We start from the raw sequence: 17,369 nt of genomic DNA, 5'->3' as shown, positions 1-17,369 counted from the left end.
GGAGAGCTCACAGTGGGCCCAGCCCGGGGATCTGAAATCCAACACCAGCAGCAGAACAGCATCCTCGTCCAAGAGCTTGGGCTCGCCTCTTGGACGTGTGCAAGGAACATGTTTCTATACTTGGTTGCTAAAGAGCTCCATTTAAAAAAAAGTCCAAGTGACAAGTTGTCAGGTCCAGGCTGTGCTGTATTATGGTCAAAATATTCTTTGGCATCCACAGAATGATTCGACTGATTCACTGGACTTTTGCAAGGTTCTTGTTGGAGAAGTTCTGGCTTTACCAGTGGCAGAAGTGATCCACGAGTAATTCATAAAAGAAAGAAAAACACATTTTCACTGAATTCCTTTTTTTGTTTGTTCCCTGAGCTGTCACCCTGGGGCCACTCCACTGAAACTCTTCAGAGCTACTACCTGGGACCTAGAGGGTGGGGTGGGAAAGGCAGGACGGTGATGGTGGGGAGGGAGGGAATGGCTGGGAAAGGGGGTTAAGCCTTGGAGGGAGAGAGGAACCAGGAAGATCCAGCAAGACTTAAAACAGCCCCAGCAGGCCGTCACTGACACGTCCTGGGCCCCGGGATCCCACTGCTTGTTGGAAAGAGGAGTTTCCAAAAGGAAACCGAGGAAGAAGCTCATCTCTTAGCAGGACTGGGAAACTTGAAAAGGCAAGTGGTCTGGTCTGGTCAGCTATCTGGGAGTGATCAGACCTCGGCCGAGACTGGCCCCAAAGGAAGGAAGGAAAGTTGGAGTCCCAGAGCGATTCTCTGCAGTGGGCGAGTCTGAGCCCCACGCCCCCCATCTGGGCACTGGCCCTCCCTCGCAGCCCTCCGCCGGCACTGGCGGCTGGCTGGCTGGGAGTCCCCTGAGAAAACGGCACAGCTCAGGAAGGATTCTGGGAAGCCCTTCCCAGAGCCGCCGGGCTGGGCACTGGCAGGGGCAGAGCAGCAAGGGAGTGGAGGGTCACAGGGTGGGCGGGCAGGCCTCAGATGATGTGGGTTGATCAGGAACGGCTGTGGTTCCCTTGGAACCAGCAGGCCCTCTTCGCCCCCTCAGTGCTTTCTCGTATAAGCTCGTTGTGCTTGTGACAGTGAGTAGACTCTGGCTGGGTATCACTTATTATACTTCCTTGGGGATCAGTGGAGTGCAGCAGGACCCCCCAGATGGACCCCAGTGGGATGTGGGGGCAAGGTGGGACAGGCCCTGGGCTGGCCCATCTGCCATAATAATGCCCAAATGACAGTCTGTGTCACCCAGTGGCAGCGGGCTGGAGTCCTGAGCTCTTCTTCACCTTGCCTACGTGTAGCCAGGAGCCCAGCAATACCGCGTGGGCCGGGCGGGGATGCTGCCGCGGCACGGATGGTGCCCAGGACCTGGTGTGGTCCTTGAGGCCAGAGCCATGTAAGGAATCCTAATGTCCTAGGCCAGCACAGAGGAAAGACAATAGTGTGGAATTCGAAACTCTCTTTATATTAAAAATAAAACCACAACAGAGTGGCAGCCTCGAGGGTCTGAGACACTCAGCAGAGATTGGAAATGGCAGTTGTGACTGGGCTGAGGCCTCGTGGGCGGACCAGGGCAGGGCCCAGGACAGGGGTAGGGGGTGACTTAGGAGGCCAGTACCCCCATGCGGACCACCTCCTCAGCCCCTGCTTCCCGGGGACCCCGCTGCACCCCGCTGTCCTCGGCCTCCACATCTGAGTCGCTCATCTCCCCGTCAGAGAAGTAGCCATCAGTCTCAGTGTCAAAGTGTAGGCTGACCTTTGGCCTCTCGGCCACAGCAGAAGGCGGTCCTGTCCCGGCATCAGGCCTGGCACTTGGCGATCTCCGGGTTCCCCTGCTCTCGCGGGGCGGCCGGAGCCGGCCTGAGGGCTTGGGACTCGCCGTAGGGCCAGGCACTTGGACATTCGAGTCGGCAGCCATTGGGGCTGCCTCGTCCGGGGTCTCGGGGGCCAGCAGTGGGGGGCTCTCGGGAGCTGCTGGGATGGGACAGTCCTCGGCTGTAGGACTGGATGGCAGGTGAGAAGGCGTTCGCCGTGGTGGCTTCCTGGCAGGTGGCCCCTGACCCCCCTTGCCGCTGCCAGCATCCTGGCCCCAGGGCTTCTTGGGGGTTTTGTCTGGAGTCGTCCGTGAACCAGGCCCATCCTGTGGTGGTTTCTTCTTGGCAGGCAGGCGGGTGCGGCCACGGGCCTTCCTGGCAGGGTCGCCAGGTCGCAGTGAGGGGTCCCGCATGAAGCTCAGCAGCGTCTCCTCGTCCTGCAGCAGCTCCTCCGACAGCAGCCCCGCAGCAGGGTCCTCGCGGTGCCCATTGTTTAACGACCACTCGCTCATGGCCATGTTCTCTGCCGTGATCTGCACCGACTGCGCCAGCCAGCTGTTGAAGAAGGTGCCGTCGATGGGGAATGAAGTGGACAGGCCTGGCCGAGGGGAGAAAGAAGGCAGGTGAGATGCCGGCAGGTGTGTGTCCCACTCTCCTTCAGGAAGCCCTCTCTGACCCTCCCCTGCACGCCACCGTGCCTTCCTCCCTCTTTCCCTCTGTGCTAGACCCTGTTGAGTTATCTTGTTTCGTCCAACCATCCTGCCAACACTGCCAAAAAGCAGGCTCCACACCAAATACCCATCTCCCCAGAAGGACGTCCTGCTCCTGGGACCGGCTTCACAGTTTGAGAAGCAGAGCGTAAAGTGAAAATGTGGGCTCCCTGTTCAAAAATTATTAAGAATTTCAAAGTGGCAACAGCAGAGCATGAAACCAAGAGAGGGTCCTTCGAGATTGCACAAGGTGGACGCCCAGGCCTGCCCATCACCCTGTATCCTGGGGGCATAAGGGATGGAGGAATGGAGGAAAGCGCCCTCAGGCCACCAGGGGGCACTAGATTTTCATGTGCCGCTTCTCAGGGCTTCCAAAGCAGGTAACTTGGATATGGGCATCAGGCATGAACCGGATAGCAAGGTATATCTGGGTAGAAGGTCCCTTTTGGATGCCAGGGCCAGCTCCAGCTACGGGTCCTCCCTCCTTTACTGAGGTCTTGGGAGGTGGCAGCTGGTGAGACTGGGCTTCCCATTAGATATCAAGTTGTTTCCTTCCTGAGACTGAGGAAAATAAAAGATGACCTGGGGCTTCTACACTAGAGGTGAGGTTGGGAAGGGGACACCACCCCTGCCCTGAGAAGTGCTCTAGAGGAAGCATGTGACATCCTAGGAGACAAAGCCCAAGGCTGAGGGTCCCTCTAGGACTGCTGTGCTTAACGGGGCAGCAGTAAATAGGTCTGTGACAGTGAGATGGGCTGGGCCAGGGCCACTCCTATGGGTCTCTCTGGGTGGCTCCCAGAAGATTTGCTGGGGCAGAAGGGAGGCCCATTTGAGGACATTCTGGCAGAGGGGGACAGGGACGGAGAATTATGGCAGGCCCTCACCTCCCAGCATGCTGGGCTCCTGGAAGGGCCAGGACGGCCTAGCAGTCCCTGAGCTCTTGGGCCCAGTCTCCAGTCTACAGAAGAGGAACTCTCAGGATGCCAGATCCCAGTCTCCTTTATGGCTGGAAGGAGTGCGTGGGCAAGCAAGGGCCTGGCTACCCCTCTCGGGCGTCCCACTCTGCAGCAGGGATGCTGGTGGTCCCCATGGCCTTTCGTGGGGAGCTGCAAGTGGAGTGATGGCATGAGCCTGGCTGTGTGCACCAGGCCACTCACCAAGCTGCCCCAGGACTGAGTCGGACCCTGCCTTCACTTTCTCTTTCTTCTCGGGGCTGCCCTTCGGACCCTCGCGGCCTTTCCTTTTCGAGTCGCTCTTCTTGCCCTTTGCTCTCCTCCCAGACCGCTCTGCGTCAGGGAAAGAGAGAGCAGGAGGGAGATGGTTACCCCAAGCAGCCCAGCCGGAACTAAGACCACTGTGTGGCATCCAAGGAGTCCTCCCCATCACCCAGGGCCTTGCCTTCTAGGCCACCTCCTCCTGCCTCTGTGGTCCAGGCTCTGAGCCATGTGGGACCTGGGATAAGTGGGGCTCCAGTGAGTCAGGGAGTAGCTAGTGTGGGAAAGAGGGGTAACTGCCCTTGAGGGGCTTGGTGAGGGGCACAGGGCCGCGCGGAGGGTGGAAGACCGCTTTGTAGAACCTGGACTGCGGTTTGATCTATATGGCCTAAAGATCTCAGCACAGAGTCCTGGTGGGTGGGAAGGCTGGAGGTTAGTGGACAGGGCAGGGCCTTAAATGCCAGGCCAAGGAGCCAGACCTGAAGGTGGACAGGACACTCTGAGGAGTCAAGAGCCTTGGGTTCCCCTCCTGACACAGTGGTCAGCCCCCTTGAGCAAGTCCCCTGCCTTGCTCTCCTGGTGTGCTTTGATGGGAGACTCAGGGTACACACCTGGCCCTCATATCCTTTTAGTCCACGACCACATGGGTCTGGGGAGCCGTAGAACACAATGGAGCAGGGGAGGGACATGTTGTGGTGGGGAGCTGCCAGGAATCTTCTCCCAGCTTTTCAGCCAGAGGCTGGAGGGCTTCCTGAGTAAGCGTTTAAGAGAAGGTTGAGGAGTGTGGCCCCCACTCCGGGAATCTTCCCAGCTCTGCTGTTAATTCCCTGTGTAACCTCAGGCCAGGCCTCAGTCTTCTCATCTATCACATGGGACCAGTGCCTAGATACTTCAGAGAGAGGCTTCTCAAGTCCCCCCACTGCCCTCACCATGGGCTGAACTCCTTCCAAGGGCACAAGACCTTGCACATATGACCCTGGCAACCCCTCGGCCTCACTTCAGACATTTTCCTTCTGCCCTAGTTGCAGATATGCCAGTTTCCTTCCAGTTTCTCTAACAAGACAGCTCTGGCCTCCAGGTCTCCAAATATGCAGTTTCCTTGCCTTGTCCTTCACCTGGTTCAGCTCACAGCTTAAATACACCGCCCCTGGGAAACCTTCTCTAGCCCTCTGGCCAGACAGGCCTCAGCAATATGCCTGTAGCCCATGTCTCACCCCACGGGTCAAGCGTCACAACACTGAGGGCATCAGCTTCAAGCAGAGGCAAATCGGTCTTCTCTCCAAATGCCCTGCCCTGACCAAAAGGTGGCCTGTTGCTGCCACTCAGGTCTAGGAGCTGCGAATGTCTCCAGACTCAATGCGGGGATGCCGACCATCCAAGCTCCTGACCATGGTTCTGGAATCCTGTGCCTGTGAGCACTGCACACCTTACCACTCTCCGCTGCCTTCCTGCAGTTGAATGTGTGGCCATAGTGAGTCCTAAGAAGGCTGAGATGTTCCGGCAACACCACCACCAGGAAGCCATCCCTGATACCTCTGTCCCTGCACTGGCACCAACGGCAGCCCCTTGGACACCACTTTCCTTTGTCTTTCCAGATGGTGAGCTCCACGAGGACAGGAAGCCTGTCCATTCAGTCCATGGCAGAGTGCTCGCAGTGCCCGGCACAGAGCCCGGCATCCTGTCTACACTCAATCAGTGCTCGCCGAAGGAACCGACAGATGACAGGGAGCCTGGAAAGGTCGGGCAGCCAGGAAGCTGCCATAGTCCTTGAGGTACACGGTCAGCCCTGACCTCTACATGGCTGTGACCCACCGTGACCCAGCACCTGTCCTGGGAAGTGCTGGCCAGAGTGGGTGGTGATTCCAAAGCGCAGTCGAGGCAGCTCAGCTCTTGGGCAGGGGTGGGGCAGTAGCAGGTTCTCAGTCATTGGCTTTGGTGGTGGCCCGGCAGCTCTCCTCCCTCTACTCCAGGCCCAGCCTGATCCATAGACTGAGCTGGCAGTGGCAGCCCCTGGCTTAAAAATCTCTCCATCCAGCTATTTCTGCTGCATACAATTCAACATTAGAGTACCATTTTCTGGGCTATGCACTGCCTTCCTTAACATGTAAACAGTCCAGGAAGGGCCCTGTTGTCCGGCAATATCCACAACTAATAAGTAAGAACACTGTCAGAGCTTCTTTGACCTTTGATTTCCAGATCTGTTAAATGCATGTGATGGCAAAAGCATAAGACAGAAGGAAAAAACTGTTGGCACAGGGCCTGAATCCTGTCAGACAGGGTCCGGGAGAACAAATACACAGGTCCTCTTCCACCTCTGGGGCAGCTGCCTTCTTCAGAATCGAAATGCAGGCACACAGGGGTTCAGGGAAGCTCGCCAGCTTGGGCCCTTCCTGCCCCAGCACCAGCACAGAGCCGCTGGGACTTCTGGTTTGTACCTGTTCACGTGCAATTTCCTCCTGAACCACTATGGCCCAGCACTGCCTGAGCGTCCTGTGAACCAGAAAGCTCCCCGAGGGCAGGCCCGATGCCCACACTGCATCTTTGGCTCCTTGCCTGCCAACACACACCTAGGACCCCGGCAGGCCCCCGCCTGGGCCTACTAACTGGATACAGAGGGTAGGGGTGGGGGCCAGTGGCCCCTGACCCTGTACACATGCCACAACAGGCCCCGAAGATGCACATCCTCCCTGGGACCCAGCCCCTTGAGGGTGTGCACAGGAGGGGTGGCAGCGGCGGGCAGGGGGGGCGCCTACCTCGACACAGATCCTGTTCAATAAGTTTCATCTGCAGGTGGAATATCTGCTCCTGGAGTTTGCAGATGGCGTGTTTCGTTCTCTCGCGCCTTGTCACCATGTAGCACAGATTTCTAACCTGAGGAAACACAAGAGAGGTTTTCCACCTTACTCACAAGCAACCACCCCGACCTCCCAGCTCTGAGGGGCCACTGCTGCCTGACCTGCCCAGGACATCTGGGAATCAATACCCAGGCCCTGAATGCATCCTCAGCCCTGAGCTGCAATACTCTGATCCAAAACACGGGGCCAAGGCTGTGTTTTGGATCAGAGCCAGCAGGGAGAGCATCTGCGGAGCTCGGGCTGTCGACTCTGCCTTCCTCGTCTCGGCCTAAACTTCCGGGCTGAGTCATGCCAGCGCCCAAGGCCCTTCCAACGTGGCTGCCCTGCCCTGTATACACAGTGCCCCAAGGCTTGTCGGGGCCTCGAGAGGTCACCAAGTTCACCCCTTGGCTCCTGTCCAAGGCTTCTTTCCATTGAAGAAACTTTAGCCACAAGCACCCGGGCAAAAACCACCTCCTATCCTGAGACACGAATGACCGGCACATAAGTAGAGAGAGCTCCAGCAGAACAGCTCTGAACGGACAGGCTGTCCCTGATGCACTGGGGTCCAGCCTGCAGCTGACCCGTGTCCACTTGCTGCACTGGCCCTGAGCCAGGCCCACAGCTGCTCTGGTCAAGGGCCCAAGTGCACTCGGCCATATTTGCTCGGCTAGAGACAGAACTCCTCAGGGGGAAGGGCAGGGCCTCTCTGACTCCCTTAGGCCAGCTAGGAGGAGCCCCTTAGGGCCTGGGAGACCAGCTTGTTTAGCCCATGGGACAGGGCCCACCCTGTAGCTGGTCTGGAAGCACCTGAAGGATGGGCCACGTTGCTCCCTGTCCACCCGGCACCTCCCTCTGCCCAGTGTGCCATCCCCCTCCGGCTGCTCCCAGGGTGCATCACACCTCCGGGAACAAGACCAGGCCTCCTCCCCATCAGGACACTGCCTTGCTCTGGCACTGTCTTCAGCTTGGTCACAGTCACCAGCAGCAACAGGGACAGCTGGCCAGAAAGTGCGGAACTGGAATCCTGGGTCCCACCAGATTCTACCTCCAGCTGGGTTCCGTCTTCAAGGCTGAGTTCAGTCTTCATATCCTTAAACTGCCTGGGCATGACTTGAGAGTTCCAGAGCCCCTGCCTGTCGCCGTGACCATCACTTCTACTGCCCTGGGGTAGCCGTTATCAGACCTCTCTGCTGGCGTGGGCCCCCTCCTCTCCTTCCTGAGCCTAGTGGTGAAGGAGACCCCGGAACACCTGAACCAGGCTAGCAGGCCTCTGGAGAACAGGTTCTGCACAGACTCTCAGCAGCAGTCCGCACCCCAGCCGAGACTGTGAACACCAGGCTCTCCTGTGGCCAGCACCTCCCCAAGGGGCAGCCACCTGGCCCAGCCTGCCCTTGCTCCAGCTCACTGGCACCGTCTGACTTCCTCGCAGATCCTGGACTCCTCCCACGTGTCCCTAAGCACAGGCTTGTGTTGGGCCCTGGGCTCAGCTGCGAGCAGTGCCACCAGGGCCCCTTTCTTCTGAGAGCTTGCTGCCCAGCAGAGCAGAGAGATGCTGACCAAGTACTGACCCAGGCAGCCCTGACCCAGACTTGGGGGTGGGGAGAAGGCCCTGGAGAAAGGGGCAGATAGGCCAGGTGGGAGGTGATCACAGAGAAGCACAGGCTGAAGACAAGAACCCAGAGTAAGGCCAGGTAGGGGAGAGGAGAGCAAGGCCTTGTGGCTAGAGTGTCAGGCTCTGAGGCCTGACTGAGCCAGGTCAGCGGGAACTGTGGAGGGATTTTGGTGGTGGTGGGGACAGGGAGCAGGGATGTGTAAGTTCTGAGACCCAGGAGTCATCCTTAAGGACCCAGCTCCCCCTCATCTGCTCCCACAGCTGATCCATCAGTATGTCCCATCAGTCCTTCCTGGTGAACTTTTTTTTTTTGGCCGCCCTGCACAGCTTGCGGGATCTTAGTTCCCTGACCAGGGATCGAAGCCGGGCCCATGGCAGTGAAAGCGTGGAGTCCTAACCACTGGACTGGAATACCACAGGGAATTCCCGTTCCTGGTGAACTTGACTCCCTCCCATCCCAACAGCTCCCTCCACCTCCTGGACACCCCCATCATCTTCACCTGGATGGCCAGCTGTTTTCACCTCTCTGCTATCCTGGAGCAATATTCTTGAAATACAAATGTAAATCTTAAAATGTAAATCCTCCTTCCCTTGAAACCTCCAATAGATTCTGCATTGGGTTGAATGGTGCCCTTTCCCAAAATTTATGTCCACCTGGAATCTTGGATGTAATGAGTTAAGATGAGGTCACATTGGATATGAGTGAGCCCTAAATGCAATGACTAATGTCCTTATAAAAGGCCATGTGAAGACATACTGAGAGAATGCCATGTGATGACAGAGACTGGAGTCATGGGTCTACAAGTCACAGAACGCCAAGGGTTGCCAGCAACCACCAGAAGCTAGGAGAGAGGTAAGGAGGGTTTCAGCCTCAGAGCCTCTAGGAGGAATCAACCCTGCCAATACCTTGATCTAAAATTCCTGGCCTCTAGAACTGTGAGAAAACAAATTTATGTTGTTTAAAGCCACGGAGTTTGTAGTACTTTGTCGCAGTAGCCCTAGGAAACAGATATAGCTTTCTTCCTGTCACACTTAAAAAAACCAGAGCCACAGCTCAGAGCCTTGCCCAATTTGACCTCCCACTGTCATCTCACAGTCTATGTCCCACGGTTCTCCAAGCTCCAGGCGCCCTGCCCTCCAGTCCCCTTCTTTCTGTGTCCAGCCCACTTCTGCCTTGGGGCCTTGATATACATTCAACTCTTGGCCCCAAATGCTCTTCAACCCTCTCTTCCCAAGGCTAGACCTCATCTTTCAGGTCTTGGCTCAAATATCACCTCCAGAGGGCATTCCTGTCCACCACATCTAAGCAGCCCAACCTTATTCTCCTCATACCCTGGTCTCTTTCCTCCTGGCAATCATGAGGCCAAGTGCGCATGGGGACAGTAGGGATGAAGAGAGGTGGATGGATTCGTGGCTACTTTGGAGGCCTAAGAACAAACCAGTCAATATATCCAGCCTAAAAACAGATCAGCCAAGGTCTACTTCCTATTAAAATACAGATGTAGTTTCTTTCTTTCTTTTTTTTAATCTTTTCGAAACACTAGAGCAAGGTTTCTCAAGGCAGGCTCAAATGAATTACTGGTCAAGATTACCCCCAAATCCTTGGGGTGGCTGGTTAAAAATACAGATTTGCAGGCTTGGGGGAATATCAAACTGTCTGGAGGCGGGGGCCCTCAAGTATACATCTTACATAGCACCATGGAACCTGAGAACTACTGTCCTAGGCCGAGGGCCTCCAAAGTGAGCTCCATGGGCTGTTGATTTTGACAGCTCATCACAGTATAGGAAGAAAATATTAGAACTTCTAGTGTTGGGGGGTTTTTTGGTCCTATTAGAAATTCTGATTAGGTTTGCTTTTATAATATACCATGGAATATATAAATGAGATATTAAAAATACAATATATTGGCGGTAAATGCTCAATTTTCTTTCCATGATAAGGGTACCTACATTACACAATCACTAATGTCTGGAGATTCCTGCTACGGAAGATTCTGTGAGAATCCCAATGGTGCCCACATTCTTTGGTTGGTACTTTGGTCACACTGTGACCCCTTATTCCCACTTCACCCTGGAATCATCAATTACTTCTCTAATTTCTCCCAAGATTCTTGGTAATATAGCTACATGTTACTGAATGTTGTAAAATTCCTCTTCCTTGATGGCTTTTGGGGAAAACTATAGATACCACCTTAGAAGCCCACCCAGGCTATCGGACTCCTTACATTGTTTTTTTCTTATTATAAAGGCAAAACATTCTCTTTAAAAAAAAAAAAAAAATCAAAGAGTACAAAAAAGAATCAAGTGGAAAAGTCCCCCTGAACTAGAGCAGGGATCAGTAATAAAAGCAGGTTTTACTTTTTGATAAAATTGTTTTGATAACAGCAAGTTTTGCAAAGAGAACCTGGATGTGGGCTGAGGCGAGGAGAGGGGCAGGGAGGACTCCCAGCCAGTTATCTTGAGCTAGAATGGACCAGTGTAGGGGGCATTTATGGAGCCTGGGGAGGTTGTGGTGGGGACAGGGCATACTGGGCACGAGATGCTGGAGCTGGGGAGGGAGGTGTGGGCTGAAGCCAGCCTCCTGATGGGGAGTAAAGCTGTGGAGCAGATGCGCAATGAGAGGTCAGACCTAGTGTGGTGAATGACCACTGGGACCAAGGAGGATTCAGAGAGGGAGCAGAACTGGGGTATCGGGGGGAATCTGGTCAGAGCATCCACAGGAAAAGTGTTTCAAGACCAAGGGCATGCTTGACTGTGGCAACCACTGCTGAGAAGGCTGGGGGATGAGGATGGAGAAGCGGGAGATGGAGGCTGTAGGTGGCCCTGGTGGAAGGTTCTGGAATATGGTGGTGGCAGGAACCTAGGCGGAGTGAGAAGCAAAGAAGTAAAGAACAGTGAGGGATGACAGAAAAGGAGAGAGTAACGAGGGTGAGAAACCCATGACTAGAGGGACATGGGGAGGGAGGACTTGTTTTTGAAGATGGGAGAAGGTAAAATGAATTCGGACAGTGGAGGAATCCTGGAGACGGAGAAGGGGTGAAGACAAGATAGATACTCCTGTGCTGCGGGGTGTGGGCTGGAAAGAGATCCCTGGGGGGGCGGGGAGGGGAGGACATGGGAGAAAAGGGCAGAGAATGGGTACAGAGGGCACCACCGGGCAAGGAGTTGGAGGGTTCTGGTCTGAGGAACAGGAGGTGAGGTCTGCTAAGAGACGGGAGAGCCCTGAGGGAGGGGGGCAGGGGTGGAGACAGGTGGTAATGGGGGGGCCCAGAATGCTGCTGGCTAGTGTCCCAACAAGGCTGGCTGGCAGGCACCCTGGGGGGCTCACCTGCTCACTGCTATAGGATCGCTCCTGGTGGGCTGAGTGCCTCCTACTGGGTGAGGCTCTGCCCGGGGTGTGGCCTTTGCACAGGTGCAAGGGACTGGCAGTGAGCTAATGCCACATGGGGTGGGAGTGAAGAAAGCAGGGGACAGTGAAGGAGGAACTGAGCAGGGAGAATGGGAGGCTGTGGTGAAGAAGGGGGATTGGGGATTTGGGGCTACTGACCCGAAGCAGTTGGAGGGGGTGACAGGGTTTGAGTGGGTAGAGGGGCTAATGGGTTGGAAAAAATCCTAGAGTTGGGAGCCATGGGGTTGACAAGCTGGAGGCTGGAGGCCACGGCTGCCCGGGACAAGATAGGCTTTGATGGGAGGTCAAGGAGACACAACCCAGGCACTGAGGACAGAGTAAACGGGGTGTGACAACTGCCGAGAAAACAGGTGGCGAGTGTGGGGGAGGGCAGAACCTTCCTCTCCTGGAGAGAGCTATGGGGAATGAGGCTGTGGGGAGTTCCTACATGTCCATCCCCTGGGGCGTGTGTGTCTGAGAGCTGCCCCTGCCCTCTCGGCTCCTCTCAGGCCAGGTAAAACCTTCAATAAACTCCTGGTAACCAGATCCAGAGCCACAGGCAGTGAGGCCCCGCGTAGCCCAAACTACCAGCACGGTTGCTAGGGGACACCAGCCGGTGTTTGTTGGGCTGATCGCTGATCATCAGTGCTGCAATTTTTTTGTCAGCTGTGAATAACTCTGGGAGGCTGCAGTGGCCATGCTTTCCTGTGCTGCCTGCCACAGCTGAGGCCTAAGGCTGAAATTTTAGGAAAGCACATCTTCTAGGCTGACCGTAAAATGGGATTTCATGCTGGTGGTAGCATGACCCTTGCTTCTCTCAGCAAAACTCCTGCCTTGGGAGGCAAATCAATCAGGGAGGATGCATGATTCCTGGGCCCTAGCACTGGGCCTGCCCTTTCAGTCCTCCCTGGAGCCCGCCATCTGAGCAGCCCACCCTTCTAGGAGACAGAACAGCAACAATAACCACCCCTAACAATGGACGGTAGTGTGCTAAGCTCTGTCCCCCATCTTTCCTGGGATCTAAGGTCAGCTAGATCCTTATTCCCATTTTACAGGCAAGGAAACTGAAACTCAGAGAAGTAGAAACTATAGCTCAGAAGGCACAGAGCTGGAAGTGCTGGAACTGAATGTAGACCCAGGCTACACACAGCCTCAGTCTCAACCCCTGCCTTGAATCCTCGATGGAGCCAGCCCAAGCTGGCGTGGTGCCCAGTGACAGGCTGGATACTCTTGACTGTTGGCACAGGGTCATGGTCAGAGACTGGGCCTGCTGGCCAGGCCACCAACAGCCATGGTCTTTGCAGAAAGCCTCCCCCATGGCATAGTTCTCGGCCCTGTTCACTCACTCGAGTCACCAACGCATGGCCGTGAAAAGATCTGAGGCTGGACCGGAGGGGGTCAACTGGCGCATGGCTGTCTGACCTCCTCTCCTCAGCCTGCCAGGGCTGTGCACTCCCTGGCCTTGCACTCAGCTGGTACCCTTCAACCCAGCCTGGAGGCTGCTGGAGAAGCAGCATTTTGACAGGGCCCTCCTGAGCCCTAAGAAGCTGCACAGACTCCAAGGCTGGCCCTGCCTCCTCTTCCTGGGGAAGAGTGGACCAACTCACACCTGACTTTGGAGGGCTTTGTGCCTCAACCAAAGGCGTCTGTGAGGAACAGACCCAGGAGCCCCAGAGCTACCTCAGTATCCTAGCCCATGACAACCTCAGCCCCTGGCTTCACCTGTACCAGTTGACAATGAGGTCGGAAGGTCGGGGGACTGATAAGGGGGTACTTTTGCCCAGGAAGTGTACAGAATAGAGAATAAGCCAACAACTCTCTGACAAACTCCTCCCCTATTCAGGCCCCAATTCAACTCAACCCTAGAAAACACACATTCCTCCAAGGCTTTCTTCACCTCTCTGAGCCCCACCTTCCCCATCTGCTCCTTAAGGATGGCACTATCTACCTCTCATCTCTTTTTCCACGATGATGGTTCAATAGGTGAGCCCGTCCCCTGACCTCTCCACGCAGCCTAGCCAGGGCCAGACATGTGGGCTGAGCAGCACAGACCAGGGAGGTCAGATGTGCTGAGTCGTTTGGAAACAGGAGGGCTAAAAGCAGGGTGTCTGTACTCAAGACCCTGGGGGTGGAGACTCAAGGGTGGCCTGAGGACAAGTGTGGAAGCAGCTTTGGTCTCGAAGGATTTGTACCTGATGGCCCTGGGAGACAGGAGGCTGGGCTACCCAGGAAGCGGTGACTGCAGTGTAGGTGGCCTTGCTCTCTGTCCTGGCTGGAGCCGTGGACATTTGGTGACCCCCCTGCCCCCCCACCTTCTGACCTGGTGGCAGGCTGGCTGCCAGGCAGTAAGCTCCCTCCCAGGCCAGCAGGGTCATTTCCACGTGACCAGGCCTCAGGGCAGATGCGTGGGGTGCAGGAGGGTGGAGAAGCCGGGTCCAGTTTCAGAGCCTCCACCTCCATGCCCTCCGCCCCACCCCACCCAGCCCACAGCACAACATCTGCTGAATTGCTCTAACCAGACTCGCCAACTGAGACACGCCTAAGCAAAGCAGCTTGCCTTAAGTCACACAAAGCCCCCTTGATGCTTCCACCCCGGCTGTTTCCCAGCATGGCCTGGGGAGTGGGTGGGCATGTGAGTCTGTGTCCCCCTGACATGACCCCTCATACTCCGAATCCTAGAACTGAATGTCCCCCAGAGGAGAGGCCAGAACAGCACTTGGGGTTCAGAGGACTGGATCAAGGACTTGGAACACCCTGCTTCATCCTTGGGGTGCGGTACTTTATCAGCTGGAGGAGTCAGGGGAGGGGTACCAAAAAAGCCAAGTTCCACAGAAGGCAGGATCCTTTCCCCTTCTTTCTGGGAGGAACAGCAGGCATTAGAGGCTTTGGGGGGCCTCCATGCTCTAGGAAAGCAACTCTCACTGGTCCCCAACCTCCACGGCCCAGCCCAAAACCGAGGTGTCTGCACATCTTCCACATCTCACTCAGCCCCCAAAGCGATGTGCCTGGACCAAGGCAAGATCACCTGCCTCCCAGGGCACAGTTGAGGGCTTTTGGCCAACCCACTCACTCCATCTGGGCCCTGTGATTCCACCTCCAGGGTGAGCGTTTGGAACCTGCAGCCACAGCAGGACAGTCCCAGCTTAAAACACTTCTGCAGCTTCCAGACACACTTTGGTCCACCCACCCAGCCCCATCCTTCCACTCCACACAGGCCGCTGCTGGTCTCCAGCCCACCGTCACACCCCGGTGCCTCTGCTCACACTGTTCCCTCTATCCAGCACCCCCAGGAGCTGCACTCACACCTGTCTTCCCTGCTTTGGCCCAGCACGTGCTTATTACACTGATTCAACTCACTTGTGATTCCCAGTTCCTCCCCTGCCTCCGACTCCAAGCAAAGCACGTGTGTTGGGACCAGGCAGGGCCCACAGAGACCACTAGGAGTCAGAAGCTTGGGTCCTTGCCCCAGCCCTGGTGTTTCCCAGACTCACAGTCCTGGCAGGGCCCCCACCCTTCACCAGGCCTGCAAAAGGGCTGGGACAAGAGGGACTCAGAGACTCCAGAGCTGGATCCTCCCCTGTTCTACAAACTCTCAGTTACCCCAACCCTGTCTGAGAGCGGGAGGCCCTCAGCGCCTTGGCCAGAGCTCACAATTTGAATCCTGGTGAACCACGGCTGCTCCAGGGCAGCGAGGGAGGGGTGGCAGGAGGACTCACTCTCTCCAGGTCCTGCCGCAGGTGCGTGAAGAGCTTCAGGCGGCGGTAGAGGACGTCCTGCTCCTGCTGGGCCAGGTTGTCCACCTCGTCGGTCTTGGGCGTCAGCAGTGGCTGGTTGGCGTTGGCTTTCCTCTTCAGCTTCCAGTACTGGTAGATGAAGTCGACCAGCGCCTCAGCCAGGTCCAGGCGCTCGGCCACCTCGGCCGGCTCCACCAGCTCATAGAAGTCTTCCTCCAGCTGCTGCAGCCGTTGCTTGCGCAGGGTCACCTTCTCCAGGTCCTCGCTGGCTGGGCTGGGCTCCACGGGTTCGGACGTGGTTTCACCCCGTGGGCCCCCATCACTGTGCTCCTGGCAGAACGACTTGAACTTGACCTCGTCGTTGTCTGCTAATATAGTCCTCATTTCCAGGCTGTGGTCAAAGGCGCATGTGACGTGGAATGCCGTGACGCAGGAAGGCATGGAACACTGGAGGGAGAGGAAGGGCAGGGTGAGGTATGAAGGGAGCCCTGGTGGGTGGGAAGAAGAATGTGGGGCATCCCCCAGGGTTATACTGAGAATGCAGGATGCTGGTGAGACCCTAAACAAAATGGCACGGGCTGCCAACATCCTGCAGGTCGTGGAGGGAGTCATGGAAGATGGGAAGGGGGAGCTCTGGGGGAGCTGGACAGCATCATGTACCCTGGGGAAGTCAACAATCAGATGACTGACAACCCCTCTGGGGACAAGCTGCATTTCTGTGTGGACAATGACTTTGGATCTGAGGCATCAAAAGAAAGAGGCTGTTGATGGGTCCCTGCCTCCTCTACTCCTGCAATGTCATCTAAGACGGGGAGTTATGCCCCTCCCTTGTCCTCTGGGAAGAGGGACTGGAGTTGGGTCCCTTCCTTCTTCTCCTGTCCAGGCAGTTAGGGCCAACTCAGGGCCTGGGTTACCTGGGATGATGGCTGTGGGCAGCTGACAACTGTTTCAGCAATAACCCATCGAAATATTAGTGGCCGTTTACACTGCACTCACAAACTCTGAAAGTATTATAAATGGGTAGAGGTACATCTAGTGTTTACAATGACAACTGTTCCTGAAGAGACAAGGGAGAGAAAGGATGACCCTCCCACTTCCCAACCTATAGGCCAGGAGCATCAATATCACATGGGAGCTTGCTAGAAATATGCAAATTCTCAGCCCCACCTACAGATCTACAGAATCAGGACCTCTGGAGGGTAGGCCAAGCAATCTGTGTTTTAACAAGTCCTCTGGGTAATACTGATGAGCCCTAGAATTTGGGAACCGTTACTGTCAACAAACTAACACAGCCCTGCCCTGTGTAGGGAGAGCCTGTTAGCTTAGTTGGAGGAAAAGTTTGATTCTTACCCCTCTCACATGTCAAGTTTGACATCAGAAGAGAGGTCAACGTATTTATTAAGCCCACAGACCCTTACTCTTGGGGAAAGCCCCCTCAGTACTGTAACGGGGTGGTAAGCCTGGCTCCCCAGGCCTGTGCCCCATGCCTAGTGGAACTAGGGATGGAGGAGTGCCTGGCAGGTGGGGTGCTGACTCTGGTCCCTGTCCGAGGCGAATCAGTGCTTCTGTCTATAGCACCATGGGGCAGGTGGAGGGTGCTGGCAGTGGCCTGTTTTACAGGGTGTCCCAGACACACCCCTCTGTGTAGCTGGCTCCTACATGGGCTCCCGGGCAGCAGCGGGGTGAAGGGGCTGTGTACCTGGATGCAGGTGCCCGTGCACTCCTTGCAGAGGCTGCAGGACAGAGCCCAGCGGCTGGCTGGGATATGCGAGATCTTGGTGATGGGCTCCATCTTCTCGGGGCACCCGATGCTGACCTGGGGCAGGACACAGGGAGCTGCATCAGGCCTCTCATCCCCAGCCTGCCTCCAGGGATCACCTAAATGGGGGACCCGTCTGCTGAAACCAGGCGGCGAGCAGGCACGGCAGTGGGAGAGTCCCAAGTCCTTCCTGACTTCCCAAGTTGACCATGGAGTGAGTGTTAGTGTGTGCCCTATAGCGGCTAGGCTTAAACTGTGACTGGGAGAGTGCGCTTCCGTGTGTGTAACTGACTGAGTGTATG

At 56.1% G+C, this 17,369-nt stretch overlaps 1 protein-coding gene across 11 annotated transcripts in view; it reads right to left on the bottom strand.

The window, feature by feature from the left end:
• Window positions 1-141: 141 nt before the first annotated feature.
• Window positions 142-17,369, bottom strand: part of JADE2 (jade family PHD finger 2) — a 48,886-nt gene continuing 31,658 nt past the window's right edge. For 9 of the 11 annotated variants that reach the window (XM_068535905.1, XM_068535900.1, XM_068535910.1 and 6 more), the window contains 5 exons: window positions 17,008-17,124; window positions 15,291-15,755; window positions 6,491-6,608; window positions 3,681-3,809; window positions 166-2,411 (listed from right to left, as the gene is read on the bottom strand). In XM_068535905.1, coding sequence (XP_068392006.1) covers window positions 1,603-2,411; window positions 3,681-3,809; window positions 6,491-6,608; window positions 15,291-15,755; window positions 17,008-17,124 — 1,638 coding nt within the window. In that variant the 3' untranslated portion in view covers window positions 166-1,602. Of the gene's footprint in view, window positions 2,412-3,680; window positions 3,810-6,490; window positions 6,609-15,290; window positions 15,756-17,007; window positions 17,125-17,369 lie in introns of all 11 variants that reach the window. The other 2 variants (XM_068535908.1, XM_068535909.1) reach the window with 2 other exon arrangements.

This window comes from Eschrichtius robustus, chromosome 2 (assembly GCF_028021215.1).
Source record: "Eschrichtius robustus isolate mEscRob2 chromosome 2, mEscRob2.pri, whole genome shotgun sequence".
Classification (NCBI taxonomy): domain Eukaryota; kingdom Metazoa; phylum Chordata; class Mammalia; order Artiodactyla; family Eschrichtiidae; genus Eschrichtius; species Eschrichtius robustus.
Note: the sequence above shows the minus strand (reverse complement) of the source record. Positions and strands in the feature narration are given on the sequence as shown.